A 16,697-nucleotide genomic window follows, 5' to 3' on the forward strand; every position below is an offset into this window, starting at 1 on the left:
TTCTATTTCAAATGAGGGATTGCATAGGAAGAAGACTCACTCCCAATGTTTTGTCATTGTTATTTCAGACCAAAACCTCCTGCGACTGAGCACAACCATGGTGCATCCGGATTCTCCTCAGAAGTGAGACTTTCCAAAGGACCAATGACTCTGTTCCTCATGCCCTTTCAGTTTTTCCTACTCCGTAGCTATGTCTCGATCTCGCCATGCAAGGCCTTCCAAATTAGTCAGGAGGGAAGATCTAAACAAAAAGAAAAACAGCCAACTGAAGAAGGGATCTAAGCCAGCCAACAAAAATGTGGTGACAGTCAAGACTGTGAGCCCTGGAAAATTAAAGCAATTAATTCAAGAAAGAGGTGTTAAGAAAAAAACAGAACCCAAACTGCCTATGCCAGTCAGAAGCCTTCTGACAAGAGCTGGAGCAGCACGAATGAATTTGGATAGGACTGAGGTTCTTTTTCAGAACCCAGAGTCCTTAACTTGCAATGGGTTTACAATGGCTCTCCGAAGCACCTCTCTTAGCAGACGACTCTCCCAACCCCCAGCGGTCATAGCCAAACCCAAGAAAGTTCCACCTCCTAAGAATCTAGGAAAGCAACATGAGTGTGATTATAAGGTACTTACTGACATGGGAGTAAAGCATGCAGAAAGTGATTCAGTCCCAGTGCAAGACCCCTCAATCCTTCCTGATATAGAGAATCTAATTGGCATACAAAATGCATCATTAATAAAAGATGAGAGCCAAGAGACAACCCAGTCTTGGTCCCAAAGTGTGGAGGATTCCAAAATAAATCGCTCTACTCATAGTGGCCCTGCAGCAGAGGTTCTTTCTGGGTCATTGGAAGGGACACGTGGTGGTGAAGGACTATTCTCTAGAGAGACATTGAATGATATCAGTGATTCCCCTAGAATGTTTGCTCAGGACACTCTCTGTGTTCCTTTGCTCCAAAAAGCAGCCCTCAGGGTTACCTCTGAAGGAAACCCCAGCATTCAGTTAGAAGATTTGGGTTCACGAGTAGAATCTCTTAAGCTATCTGATTCTTACCTGGATCCCATCAAAAGTGAACATGATTGCTGCCCCACCTCCAGCTTTAATAAGGTTGTACCTGAATTGGACCTTAGAAACTGTTTGACTATTGGTGGGTCAATATATCCTACCTCATTAATAAAACTCCTCTTGGCAGGTTCAGAACAAGAAACCCTTGGTGCTAAACCAGATCATCAAGAGGTACTCAAATCTACCCCAGATGAACAGGAAGTTCTTGATACCACCCCTGTCCTAGGACAGGCCTTTAGTGCTGTCCCACATCAATGGGAAGTTCCTGGTGATAACCCAGTTCATGGAGAGCCTCTGGGTGAGACCCCAGACCCACCAGAGATTCCTGGTGCTATTCCAGTCCAAGGAGAGGTCTTTGGTGCTATATTAAATCAACAAGTCCTCGGTATGGGTGGTGGTACTGCCTCAGACCCCAATATCTTTCTTCCTGCTCCTCTTAACCCAATTGCTACCTGTAATGCTCTCCCAGAATGGCCTGAGCCCCAGAGCACTGTTTCATCTGGGCTTGAGGTCCAGGGCACTCTGCAGATTTTGCCTTCGGGCTTAGGTCACACTCCTCAACCATCATCAAACTCAGAGATAAGTTCGGTACCTCCCGCAATGGCTATAAACAATATAGAAAATAAGAAGAAGGTTCATATAAGCTTTCTGCCAGCTAACACTCAGGGGTTCACAATAGCCCCTGAGAGAGGACTCCACCATGCTTCACAGGGCATTGTCCACCTCTCCCAGGCCAGTCCCAGCAAATTGGAAGGAGGGAGCTCCCAGATCAGTGCCACCAGCATGGTTGACATCAACACCACAGTGGTGTCTAGGCCAGTGTCACTTGTCAGTACCTCCTCTTCTCCTTCCTACACAACTTTGCTACCTACTTTGGAAAAGAAGAAACGAAAGCGATGTGGGGTCTGTGAGCCCTGCCAGCAGAAGACCAATTGTGGTGAATGTACCTACTGCAAGAATAGAAAGAACAGCCATCAGATCTGTAAGAAGAGGAAATGTGAGGAACTGAAAAAGAAGCCATCCATCATTGTGCCTTTGGAGGTAAGTAAATACCCAAGGGGCTGGGGACACCTGTGAGACTTAGTAGTGTGATTTGTGTGGAGACAATTTGCTTCTGTATTACATCCTTTTGCTTTGGTAAAATGTTGCTTTAAGTTGCCTATAGGAATTTGTGGACCTACCTGAAGTATGTCTTGTTCACTGAGTGATACATGAGCTTATTTTTAGAATTTGTCTCAGAAAACTAGAACATAAAGATTTTCCATTATAAGTTTTGATGGAGAATAGGGAAATTGTCTGAAATGTGGTTTTGGAAAGATTTCCACTGTGCCTCATTTTGGCTAGTTGTGTGTCTTTTTTTGGGAGTTACAGATTTAAAAATTAGGAGAACAAAGTCACTAACTGTCTTGCAGCCTGAGAAACCAGAGGAATTAAACTTCTTTTCTTTTGAAAGAATAAAACTGTCTCTATCTTTAATCTTGAAACTTTGCCTTGGAGGTATAGTAATGATAAAGCTTTCGTCTCAACTTTTGGCTTGTGATTTTCACCTGCTCACAGGATTGTTGAGATTCAATGGTAATCAGAAATTGAAAATGGTTTTTAAACTCCAAAGTGACATACAAACATTTGTACTTATTATTACAGTTATGAAACTAAGGTAGTAAAAATATTGGTTGACTTAGACTTCGTTTAAAGGATTTTATGGAGGTTGGTTAATACTCAAACTTGCTTTAATTAGAATACCTGTCAGCTATGGTGTTTTATGATTTTTAGATTACTCACTTGAAGTTATATTTATTTTGAGTCTACTATGAATATGGGTGTAGTAGAATAGATTAATTTAAAGTATTATGAACTTAATTTCAGTCAACCTTTTTTCTATTTCATTCTGGACTTAAATTATCTGTCCAAAAATGCTGACTTCCTATTTGACTGACACATTGCAAATAAGAGATCAGACATTTAGCCAATCATGTATTGATGACATTTAAGGTATTTCTAAAATATTTTGTTATTATAAATCTTACTGCAATGAACTATCTTCTTTACTCAAGTCACTTCACACATGCGGGAGTAGATCAAAATGTGGCCAGTAACTTAATAGTCTACATACTTAACATCTAAAACACTTAGTAGCAATATTTTTATAACAGAGTGATCTCCCTGGTAAGCTCCTGATTTGTAACATTGCCAAAAGACATTGTTGCCAAAGGTACTCTATCTCTAATAGGTATAAACAAGTTTGTTCTCTTCTTTTCTAAACTGGCTCCTCCTCTTGCATTACATTTTTTTTTTTTTGTGGCTCACGGGCTCTAGAGCACAGGTTCAGTAGTTGTGGAACAGGGGCTTAGTTGCTCCGAGGCATGTGGGATCTTCCCGGACTGGGGATCAAACCCGTGTGCCCTGCATTGGCAGGCGGATTCTTTTTTTAAAAAAATTATTTATTTATTTATGGCTGTGTTGGGTCTTCGTTTCTGTGCGAGGGCTTTCTCTAGTTGCGGCAAGCGGGGGCCACTCTTCATCGCGGTGCGCGGGCCTCTCACTATCGCGGCCTCTCTTGTTGCGGAGCACAGGCTCCAGACGCGCAGGCTCAGTAGTTGTGGCTCACGGGCCTAGTTGCTCCGCGGCATGTGGGATCTTCCCAGACCAGGGCTCGAACCCGTGTCCCCTGCATTGGCAGGCGGATTCTCAACCACTGCGCCACCAGGGAAGCCCCCAAGATTTTTTTTTAAAATATTTATTTATTTATTTATTTATTTATTTACTTATTATTTTTTATTTTTTGGCTGTGTTGGGTCTTGCAGCACGTGGGCTTCTCTCTAGTTGTAGCGTGCGGGTTTTCTCTCTCTAGCTGTGGTGTGTGGGCTCCAGAGGGCATGGGCTCTGTAGTTTGCAGCACGTGGGCTCTCTAGTTTAGGCACGCAGGCTCAGTAGTTGTGGCATGTGGGCTTAGTTGCCCCGCAGCATGTGGAATCCTAGTTCCCCGACCAGGGATCAAACCCGGGTCCCCTGCATTGGAAGGTGGATTCTTTATCACTGGACCACTGGGAAGGTGCCAATATTCAAGTTCTTGGCATGACTGATCTCCTCTGTCTTGTTTGCTGTCACTTCTCACATTATACTTGAAGTTTCAGCTGTATCCAGCTACTTAGATTTCCCCAAGCTCACCGTGCATGATCCTGCCTCAGTGTCCTTGCTCATGGTACATATTCTTCCTTTCCCTATCTGACAAGACTCCATCCATTCACTCACCCTTCCCTGTGCCACACCTGTATCTGTGCATGTTCCCCTGGTTTCATTCCAGGGGACTTTGTTTTTCTAGTGCCTATCTAACCTTGGTACAGTGATAGGTGCTAAATAAACACTTGTTAGTTAAATGAAAAGAATATATTTGTAACTCAAATAATCAGGTTTAGAAATTTAGATGTTGGCATGTGGTTTATTTCTGTAAACTTGCTCTGGCAAGCCAGTGTGGCCACTGTTGTCAAGGTCCATCCGTGTGAGAAAAACCAGTATTTGTTAATGAATGAATGAATACCTTGGCTATTGCTCACAATCTCCTAAGCACCACATTCTTTATTAAAAACAAAACAATAAACTCTTTTATTTTGACATAATTCAGTTTTATAGAAATATTGCAAGAGTAGTATGGAGAATTTGGTTTATCTTTCAGCCAAATGATAACATTTTATCATATTACTTTATTACTTTATCTCTGTTTAGCTTCTCCCCATATGTATATTTTTTTCTGAACCAACTGAGAGTAAGTTTTTCATAGACATGATATCCCTTTATCCTTACATACTAGAGAATGTATTTCCTAAAAACAACGATATTCTCTCCTATTATTATCAAAATTAGCAAATTAACATTGAACCATTATTATTATCTAGCCCACAGACTTTATTCATATTTTTCCTATAAGAAAATATCCTTTTGACTTCCTTTAATTTGGAATAGTTCCTCAAACTTTTAAAACAACTTTACTGAGGTATAATTGACATATAATAAACTGCACATATTTAAAGAGTACAGTTTGATAAGTCTGACAGATGTATACACTGTGTGAACATTACCACAGTCAAAATTCATTACTCCCCAAAATTTCTTTGTACCCCTTCATAGTCTCTACTCTCCTACCTGCACCCTTTCTCCTCAGGAAAACACTCTTTCCATCACTATACATTAGTTTGCATTTTCTAGAGTTTGATACAAATGGAATCATATAACATGTACTTTTTTTTTTTTTTTTTTGGTTTAGCATACATAGTTCCTCAATATTTGTTTTTAATGACATTGCTTCTTTTGCAAAGTGCAGATTACTTATTTTGTCCCTCACTTTGGGCTTGTCTAATGCTTCCTCATGCCTAGATTTGGATTATACATTTTTGTATGAATACCTTCTTACAGGAGGGACATGATGTCCATTTGTCCGACTATTCATGATCTTAATTTTGATCACTCGGTTAAAGGTAGTGTCTTACAGATTTCTCCATTGTAAAATCAGTATTTTTTACTTTGTATTTAATAAATATCTTACAGGGAGATCAAGACATGTAAGACTGCTATCCCTCAAACTTTCACTCCCCAATTTTAAAGTTCATCAGTGATTTTTGCCTGATAGTTGCCAAATAGTGGTTCTGTTTCCATTGTTTCTTCTAAATCTGTTAATTAGTTTTAAACTCCAAGGAAGAGCTTTTTCTTCTTATTTGTTTCAGTGTGAACCTGTAGATTTTTGTTATATTCAGTAAGTTTTACTCCTTTATTATCATTACTTATTTTGATGCTCAAATTTCCCCAAATTTGGCCAGGGAGCACCTTCAACCATTGTTTGAATAATTCTTTATTTTCTGGGACAAGTGTTCTAAGGTTTTCTATTTTCCATCCTGCCCCAGACCAGATGACCAGCTGTTTATCCAAGGAAACTTGGTTCTTTTTGGTGGAGAATGATACTTAGAAACCAAGATCTTGGTAATAGGTATTATCGTTGTTGCTGAAATGTCAGTGGTATGTTCAAAAGTTAGACTATGCATATGTTGAATTAGTTCTCTCTCTCTTTCACACACACACACACACACACACACACACACACACCCCACCCTCATGCTTCAATGTAGTTATGTTGTTCATTTGAAATACAATTTTAATTAGTTTGTTTATTTTCTATTTCAAAGGTCCCCTATAGTTTATGATATTCATATTCTCTTGCTCTCCCTTGCTTTCCCCCTCTCCCAAAAGATCGCCCTTACCCCTGACAAAGCTGATTCTGAAGAATGTATTGTGTTGTCCTCATACTGAACTCTGACAGTAGAGAGACCTACTCATCCAACAATGCGTGGAGAGGCAGAGGAGAACATAGGGAACACTTCTCTGAGGAATTTCATTCTGAGAGAGCAAGGAACAGTTGTACACTCATTTGTTTCTGTCTTCTTTTGCTAAATATTATGTTTATGAGATTTGCCAATAATGTTGCTTATAATTATAGTTGTTCATTCTTGTTGCAGTGTAGTATTCTATTGTATGTATATATCACAATACCTGTATCCATTCTGTTGTTAATGGGAAGTGAAATGTTACAGTACAGTGCAGAACAGAACAGTAGAATGAACATAGCAGTGCTACTATGGATTTTTTTTGGGGGAGGGGGGTGGGCTGGCCATGCAGCTTGTGGGATCTTAGTTTCCTGACCAGGGATCAAACTTGCCCCCTGCAGTGGAAGCACAGAGTCCTAACCACTGGACCTCCAGGGAATTCCCTGGACATTTTTTTTTCTATGTTAAAGTCTCTATAGTATTTTTTTTTTAAACGGAACTTTATTTTCATTTATTTATTTATTTATTTATTTATGGCTGCGTTGGGTCTGTTGCTGTGTGTGGGCTTTCTTTAGTTGCGGCAAGTGGGGTCTACTCTTGTGGTGTGCGGGCTTCTCATTGCAGTGGCTTCTCTTGTTGTGGAGCACGGGCTCTAAGCACGTGGGCTTCAGTAGTTGTGGCACAGCAGGCTCAGTAGTTGTGGCGCACCGGCTTAGTTGCTCCGTGGCATGTGGGATCTTCCCGGACCAGGGCTCGAACCCGTGTCCCCTGCATTGGCACGCGGATTCTTAACCACTGCGCCACCAGGGAAGCCCCCTGGACATTTTTATAAAAGTCTTTTGGTGACTATATGCATGCATTCTATTGAGTGTATTCCTAGCAGTGGAATTGCTGGGTCATAGAATATGCGTATGTTTAGCTTCCATAAATATTACCAAACTGCTGTGGTTGTTCCAATTAAGACTCTCATCAGTAGTGTATGAAAGTTCCACTTGCTCCACATCCTTGCCAACACTGGATATTTTCTGTTTTTTTAAAAAAATATTTATTTTCTTTATTTTTTTGGCTGCATTGGGTCTTTGTTGCGGCGCGTGTGCTTCTCTCTGGTTGTGGTGCACAGGCTTTCTCTAGTTGCGGCGAGCAGGGCCTACTCTTCATTGTGGTGCGTGGGCTTCTCACTGCAGGGGCTTCTCTTGTTGTGGAGCATGGGCTCTAGGTGTGCAGGCTTCAGTAGTTGCAGCACGCGGGCTCATTGGTTGTGGTTCGTGGGCTCTAGAGCGCAGGCTCAGTAGTTGTGGCACACAGACTTAGTTGCTCTGTGGCATGTGGGATCTTCCTGGAGCAGGGCTCGAACCCGTGTCCCCTGCATTGGCAGGCAGATTCTTAACCATTGTGCCACCAGGGAAGTCCCAATTGTGCTTTTTAATGAACAGAAATTCTTAACTTTAATGTAGTCCAGTTTACCAATCCTCTCCTTTATGATAACTTTTTATTTCCTGTTTAAGAAAATTTTGTTGCACTTCCCTGGTGGCACAGTGGTTAAGAATCCGCATGCCAATGCAGGGGACACGGGTTCAAGCCCTGGTCTGGGAAGGTCCCACATGCCGCGGAGCAACTAAGCCCGTGCGCCACAAATACTGAGCCTGTGTGCCACAACTACTGAAGCCCATGCACCTAGAGCCCGTGCTCCGCAACAAGAGAAGCCACCGCAGTGAGAGGATGGAGCACCACAATGAAGAGTAGGCCCTGCTCGCCACAACTAGAGAAAGCCCGTGCACAGCAACAAAGACCCAACGCAGCAAAAATAAAATATAAAATGAATAAATAAATAAATCTTTAAAAAAAAGAAAATTTTGTCTGTTTTTTGCAAATTCCAAGGTCATGAAGATGTTCTCTTTTGTTTTCTTCTTAAAAAGTTACTTTTTTAAACCTTTCACATTTAGATGTACAAACTGGAATTGACTTTTGTGTATCACATGAGATAGGAGTCAAGACTCATTCTTTTTCATATGGATATCTACTTGACAAGCACCATTACTGAAATGACTGTCCTTTCCCCACTACTACAACATCAACTTTGTCACAAATCAAGTGATTGATTAGTTCTCAATCTGTTTCTAGACTGTTTCATTGGCCTTTTGTCTATTTTTCTGTCTGAACTCTCATTACTAGGCTTTACAACTAACTAGTCTTGCTAACTGGTAGTATAAGTCCTTCAGTTTTGTTTTCAGTATTTATTTGGGCTATTTTTTTGGTTCTTCGCATTTTCATCAAAAAAAGATTTTTTAATATATGTATTTATTTATTTATTTGGCTGCACTGGGTCTTAGTTGCCACGTGTGTGTGGGATCTTTGTTGCTGCATGCGGAGTCTTTTTAGTTGCGGCATGTGAACTCTTAGTTGTGGCATGTGGGATCCAGCTCCCTGACCAGGGATCGAACCCAGGCCCCCTGCATTGGGAGTTCGGAGTCTTAGCCACAGGACCACCAGGGAAATCCCTTCATCAAAATTTTTGAATCAGCTTGTAAGTTTCCACCAAAAACCCTGTTGGAATTTTTATTGTTTGTGTTGAATCTATACATCCATTTGCAGTCAAATGCTCTACCACTGAGCTATACCCCCTCTCATCAGTTTGAAGAGATTGACATTTTTACAATATTGAATCTTCCAGTTCATGACCATAGTATATCTTTATTTATGACTTACTTTCTTTCAATAACATTTTGTAGTTTTCAATATAGAGTTATCTAGTTTGTTTTATTTTTAGGTATTTGATATCAAAAAGTTTTTATATTTATTTTACACACATCAATGATTGAAACCCATTTACTTTGATAAGTAAGAATATTGGTAAGCAAATATATTTCATGTATTTGTTTGTTCCTCACATCAGAATTATTTTACTTATTATTGAGAGTTGGAGTGAGAAAGAGAAAATACATTTACAGTTTTTAAATGTTAATATTTTTATTATTAGAATATTTATTTTATTATTTATTTATAATAATATTTTATTATATGAAACAAATGTACATTTTAAAAACAGAACTGTTAGAATACTTTTCTTCTAAAATATACTTAGCCCCCAAAGGCATATGCCATTTCTCAGAATGTTAACTACTAATGTCTGGGAGAAGTAAAAATAATTTTGATCTACTCTTTTTGATCATAGATTATATTTTTGTCTCCCAATTGTTTCTTTTAATTGAACAACAAGGTGATTAGATAGTCTTCCCAGTGATCTCTTTGGCCAAGAGATAAAATGTTATTTTTTGCCAAGTTTAGTTCAGCTTAGTGTTCTCCATATTCAGAAATACAGTTAATTAAAACCATTAACTTTATAACTCGTAGTCATCTAGGAATTTGCTCCTGGCTAGGTATTCCTCATTTTGCATTTGTAATTTAGCATACTGAGACATATGCATTATTCTATTTATTGAATAGTGAGTGATGTTAAAAGGGGGGGAGAGGTGCTTTTTAGGGACTTAAAGGGTAGGTGCTTTGGCCAGGCTACACTTTCACACACCTTTTAGTATGCTCAAAAACAACAACAACAAAACACAGTTGTTTGTAGGTATGCTTCTGAGGGCAGGGTTTTGAATTATTTATCTATAGCTTGATGATTTGGTATAGTATCACACATTTAATTAACATGAATTGAATGACTAAGCAGTTTGTGAGTTGGTTGCCAAAGTGAAATAGTCTCTTAATATTTACTCCAATTAATATTTTTTGTTTCTTGGGTTTTTTTGTTTGTTTGTTTGTTTGTTTTAAAAAATTATTTATTTATTTATTTATTTATGGCTGTGTTGGGTCTTCGCTTCTGTGTGAGGGCTTTCTCTAGTTGTGGCAAGTGGGCACCACTCTTCATCGCGGTGCGTGGGCCTCTCACTGTCGCGGCCTCTCTCGTTGCGGAGCACAGGCTCCAGATGCGCAGGCTCAGCGATTGTGGCTCACGGGCCCAGTTGCTCCGCGGCATGCGGGATCTTCCCAGACCAGGGCTCGAACCCGTGTCCCCTGCATTGGCAGGCGGATTCTCAACCACTGCGCCACCAGGGCAGCCCTGTTTTTGTTTTTGTTTTGCCATGCCAGGCAGCTTGTGGGATCTTAGTTCCGGGACTAGGGATTGAACCTGGACCATGGCTGTGAAAGCTCCATGTGCTAATCACTGGACCAACAGGGAATTCCCTACTCCAGTTAATATTGATTTTTTTTCCTCCAAATATTAAAGGGTTATTCTATGCTTGGTAAGATTAATAGCAGTATATTAAATAACACTGTAAAATGTGCTATTTATTACCATGCTACCTTCTTAGCTAATAGAAATTACACCTGGAAAAACAGCAATACCTATATAGTTTGTGCTTGAAAAGCTAAAAGTTAAGTAGTATTATATGATACAAATTGAACCACTGACTGTTCACTATTCTGTGGGTAGTGTGATAACAGTCTAGTTCCGGAGATGTCCCTTCAGAATTGGTTGACATACTTGTTTAATTTTATTTTATCCACTTTAGTGGGAGTTGCGTGGGACAGGCCTCTTCTGGCCACTGCTTTTCTCAGTGTTTTCAAACAGCCAGATTTCATTTTGGCATATGTTATATATGGCATATGGAACAAATTTTTGCTACCAACTCTTGCAATTGAGGGCAGATGTTATATGTCCCTAAATATGCCTTTAAGGAATCTCTTTGGATCACTACTGAGACTTCAGTAGCATACCTCACCACAGAGCTGACCATAGGAAACAAAGCCTGTGGCGTCTAGGATCTTTGCATGTTTAGAATATGTATATACATGTATAACTGAACCATTTTGCTACACACCAGAAATGAATACGACATTGTAAATCAAGTATACTTCAATTAAATAAATAAATAAATAAATAAAAAGAAACCCCAAGCATGTCAACAAAGCCATGCTGATCTTGATTGATTATGACTGGTGGGTGTTAGTTTCTGCAATCTTGTCAGTATGGTTCAAGTCTTACCTTGCCATTTTGTGTAGACCATCTTATCCAGAAAGTAAAATGTGTGAAACTGATTTAACACCTTCATCTAGTATCAGTATAATCCAAGTTATACTATCACTTACTAGTGAGCACTCTAGTTTGGTACATGTTTATTTTGCTACAGAGCTTATCTCCCCGTGTCTTTGTTGGTCAGCTTCTTGATATTTTTGTTCCAGAGTAATATTTCAAGAGTTGATGGTTTCAAAACTGCAAAAGTCGTTCTCCCTATAAAGTAGCCAGTCACTGTAGTACTATGATGGATGTGGCACTAGTGTAACCAGCTAGGAGAGAAGGTGGGATCATATATTTTTGTACTGTTATCATATTAAAATAAGACACAGCTAACAAATGAATCAGACTAATCTAAGCAATTCAGGTCATTACCTTGATAATGAGACTCAGTGCTCAAGTCATGATTATCCAGAAAGTCTTGGCTAATTATCGTCAGCTCTTCGTGTCTGCTAGTAAGCAACAAGAGAAATCTTGCTCTTTTCTGATTTATTTATGTCCTGTTAACACTGCTACAGTTTTAAAAAGAGGACATGGTGAGAAAGCAGTGATTAGAAGTGAGATGTTTAAATTACTTCTAAAGCCCAAGCTCAGGCTATAGAGGGTGCTAGCACATCATAGGTGCTCAATAAATGTTTGCTGAACAAATGATTCAATGAATGAATGAAATCTCATCAAAAATGTAAGATTCAGCCTATCTCACATACCAATGTCTCTTAAAAAAAAAAAGTGCACTGTAAACCATTATATCCCATGTGTACTTAATATATCATCTCAGCAGCTAGTACCTCAAAACATTTTGGGGTTTATTCTATATATGTCATTTTCAAGTACCAAAGATATTAGAATCATGGGATATCTGTAGCAGAAATTCAAGTAGAGGACTTGAGAAAAAAGTTTATAGGAAGTACACAGTGCTTTAAAAATATGTTTAAAAAGCAGCTGCTTGTGTTGTTTAAAATTACTGCTATGTCCATTTGTGATTATGAGTTATACCAAGATGCAAAGTTTGGACACCTCAAAGTTCTAAAGGGAAAAGGACCGTGAAAGCTCAAAATCATGTTTTTCTAATTGTAAATGGAGTTTAGAAAAACAATTCTAGAAGGATACAGACCTACCAAACCAAACTGTTGGAAGTGTTTACCTCTGAGGACTGGAGTTTTTGGATGGAGGATGGGTGTATTAGAAAATAAGTGACTTTAAATTTTGCTTAAATTTTTCTACATGGTTTGAATTTCTACATAAACAGTTTGTGTTACTTTAAAAAGTAATAAAATCAAAGTAGTGTAATTTGCATTTGGAAAGCTTAGAAGCAGGAAAAAGACAAACTTTAATTCTACTACCTAGATGCAACCACGATGCATATTTGCTTCCAGTATTTTTTCTGCATTTATTTTCTTTTAAAGATTTTTTTGATGTGGACCATTTTTAAAGTCTTTATTGAATTTGTTACAATATTGCTTCTGTTTTATGTTTTGGTTTTTTGGCCCTGAGGCATGTGGGATCTTAGCTCCCAACCAGGAATCGCACACTCACCTCCCTGCATTGGAAGGCGAAGGTTTGACCACTGGACCACCAGGGACGTCCCTGCATTTGAAAAATAACAGAGTTTAAAAATTTTTTCTTTTTGTTTCACTGGAAAGATGATGCTCAGTTGTAAACGTTAGAAGTATACAAATTGTGGGCTTCTTTGGTGGTGCAGTGGTTAAGAATCCGCCTGCCAATGCAGGGGACACAGGTTCGATGCCTGGTCTGGGAAGATCCCACGTGCCGTGGAGCAACTAAGCCCGTGCGCCACAACTACTGAGCCTGCGTGCCACAACTACTGAAGCCCGGGCACCTAGAGCCTGTGCCACCACAATAAGAAGCCCACGCACCGCACAAAGAGTAGCACCTGCTCGCTGCAACTAAAGAAAGCCCGCGCAGCAACGAAGGCCCAACGCGGACAAAAAAAAAAAGTATACAAATTGCTTTGTTACAATAAAACTAACCGTGTATACACACACACAGAAGAAAATAAATAACATCTTTAAAGTTGAATGGGGTAAAATTTTTTCTTCTTTTTTTAACTCAGTATATCATCAACATTTCCCTTGTAAGTAAAAATTTGTAAAGATTTAAAAAGTATGTGTATAATATTCCTTTGGGTAAATGAACATAACCTACTAAATTGCTTTTCATGACTGGATGAATTATTTTGGGTCCCATTTCAAATTATGTTCTTTTTTTTTTTTTTTTGGCTGCGTCAGGTCTTAGTTGCGGCATGCGGGATCTTTTGTTGCAGTGCGGGCTCTTTGTTGTGGTGTGTGGGCTTCTCTCTAGTTGTGGCGTGCGGGTTTTCTCTCTCTAGTTGTGGCACACAGGCTCCAGAGCGCGTGGGCCCTGTAGTTTGTGGCAGGCCAGCTCTAGTTGAGGCGCGAGAGCTCAGTAGTTGTGGCATGCGGGCTTAGTTGCCCCAGGGCATGTGGGATCTTAGTGCCCTGACCAGGGATCCAACCCGCGTCCCCTGCATTGCAAGGAGGTTTCTTTACCACTGGACCACCAGCGAAGTCCCCTCAAATTATGTTCTTGACACTGGAATCTACTAGTCCTGTATTTCAAGCTAGAAGTATTAGCATAACCAAAATATTTAGTATTTTGTTAGTGATTTATTATTGCCTAATGGTTTCTAAATCTTTACCACTTTCGGAAACCTAAAGTTTGTAGTACAGGTATTTTTTGGAAAGTCAGGTCTATTTCATTCTCTCAGAAAGAGAAACTAAAGTTTCTTTTACCTTTTTTCTGGTAAACACATCTTCATGCCCTCTCAAAGATGGGGGTTGAGCCAGCATTTAAGCATATCTCATTAGTGTAGCTAAATGACTGGACACTAGCCAGATCAGATTAGGTACTTGGTGTATTTTTAGCTACCATGGAAAAAACCAGAATTTTAAAATTATTATTATTATATTAGTGCTTTAGTCTCACTAAATTTTCCACGTTTTTTGGTTGCTAGACAAGAGTTCCTAAGACTAATTTGATCCTGGTTTAAATGATCCCAACACTTGTCTTTCATATGATGTTTCAAAAATCATAAAGTTAGAACTTCTACATCAGAGGTTTTTAATCTGGATGGGCTTCAGTGCTCTGTGATCCCATCCCCTCAAAATTATATGTAGGGACTCCCCTGGTGGCGAAGTGGTTAAGAATCCGCCTGCTAATGCAGGGGACACGGGTTCAATCCCTGGTCCGGGAAGATCCCACATGCCACGGAGCAACTAAGCCCATGCACCACAGCTACTGAGCCTGCGCTCTAGAACCCGCAAGCCACAACTACTGAGCCCATGCGCCGCAACTGCTGAAGCCCACGTGCCTAGAGTCCGTGCTCGGCAACAAGAGAAGCCACTGCAATGAGAAGCCCGCACACAGCAACGAAGAGTAGCCCCCGCTCGCCGCAACTAGAGAAAGCCCGTGCACAGCAACATAGACCCAACGCAGCCAAAAATAAATACATAAAATAAATAAATTTATAAAAAAGAATTATATGTAACATATTGTTTTATATGCATTTTTCTGGAGAGATGGTCTTTAGCTTTCATTAGATTTCACAGAAATATAAATCATGTCTCCTACTCCCCAAAGTAAAAACAAGTAAGGGGATCACACCAATCTTTTAAGACTTTGAAGGAGTGAAATTGACAACTGTTATTCTGGTTAAGTTATACTAAGATCCTATATTCCCACCATGTGGTCCTCAGTGTGAGAATGGATCTATTTGTAACATTGTGATAGAGCCCTGAAGCAGGGATGCCTGAGGAGCAGAAGTGATGTCTACAAAGGGTCTGGCAGAGTCCCTGCTACATAGTAGGTGCTTAATGTGGTGGTTATTGTTTTATCCTTGAAGAGATTTGCCTATTCATTTCATTACTTTCACCCATTTCCCTCTTGCTGCTTGACTCACGTTACTTAGAGGAAAGTAACTAAAGTCCTCAGAAGTAGCCAGTACACGCCATTCACAGTATCTGCACATGCATTTTTCCTGCAAGAGGATTAGGATTATGAATGAATTGGTTTCACTGTTCCCATGTGATGCAGAATTATAGCTGTGGTTTCCGGCGAGACGATGCCACAGTTATTTTCTTGTCCTTGTATAATGAGAGGGTTTTGGTGTTTCTGCCATATTCTAGACATTTACACTACACAGCTCATTTTCGTATCATATTTCATATGGAACACCATTTTGTGGTGAGTTTTCTGTTAAAGGGCAAAAGTAGGATCAAGACAGGAGGAAGTGGGAGGACAAGACAGTGGAAGCCCACAGTTGATCCAAGCCATGGACTTTTGGAGGGAGCTGATCCAGTTTAGATTTAGAGAGAAAAGTGTGTGTGTGTGTGTGTGTGTGTGTGTGTGTGTGTGTGTGTGTGGGTTAGTTTCCTCCACTCTTGCAGGAGTAAGTAACTTGTTTAGGAATTAACACAGACTTGCAGGGAGATTTGTCTACTAGGCAACATAAAATTAAATTACCTTCTTTATTCACCTACTTCCATTTTCTAGGGACATTTCTGGTACACTATGAGATGTCAAAACAAACAAAAATCAATAAAACAAGGAAAACAAAACAAAGTAGTGTTTAACTTATTTCTTTTAAAAAAGTCAGTAACCAGGGAACTTTGTCTTCATTGATAATTAGGTATGTAAGATTTTAACAAAATTTAAACTTCTTTGACTTGCAGTGCAGGAAACTGGCAAAGGAAAGGAAAAAGGGGAAAATTACCATTTATTGAGAGTCTACTATGGGCCAGACACTGTGCTAGAAGGCTTAATGTTACCATATTTGATCCTGACAGTAACCCATGAAGTGTTAAGTATTAGGACTCTCATTTAGCAGACTAGGAAATGGAAACCCACTTTAAAAAATGTATTAATTTCCCCTGGCTAGCAAGTAGTAGAGGCACTCTTTCCATTATGATAAAGGAGAATCAAATAATTTCTTCTTTTTAAAAAACTGAGATCTAATTCATGTATCATAAAATTCACTCTTTTGAAAGTGTACAATAGTGCAATAGTGGTATATATATTGGCTGCAGAGCTTGCAGGATCTTAGTTCCCCAACCAGACATCGAACCAGTGCCCCCTGCAGTGCACTCACAGAGTCCTAACCACTGGACTGCCAAGGAATTCCTGGTCTTTAGTATATTTACAAAGTTGTGCAACCTTTACCACAATCTAATTCTAGAACACGTTCATCACCCCAAAAAAGAAACTCAGTATAATTAAGCAGTGACTCCCCATTCTTCTCTCCCTCAGCTCCTGGTAACCACTAATTTGC

At 39.6% G+C, this 16,697-nt stretch overlaps 1 protein-coding gene across 9 annotated transcripts in view; it reads left to right on the plus strand.

Annotated features, from left to right (window-relative positions):
• The window catches only part of TET1 (tet methylcytosine dioxygenase 1), a 147,982-nt gene that overhangs the window by 24,843 nt on the left and 106,442 nt on the right, over positions 1-16,697 (plus strand). For all 9 annotated transcript variants that reach the window (XM_082408571.1, XM_082408575.1, XM_082408572.1 and 6 more), the window contains one exon: positions 69-2,098. In XM_082408571.1, the coding sequence (XP_082264697.1) occupies positions 191-2,098 (1,908 nt within the window). In that variant the 5' untranslated portion in view covers positions 69-190. The remainder of the gene's footprint in view (positions 1-68; positions 2,099-16,697) is intronic.

Source organism: Balaenoptera borealis (genome assembly GCF_965194805.1).
Source record: "Balaenoptera borealis genome assembly, chromosome: 10".
NCBI lineage: Eukaryota > Metazoa > Chordata > Mammalia > Artiodactyla > Balaenopteridae > Balaenoptera > Balaenoptera borealis.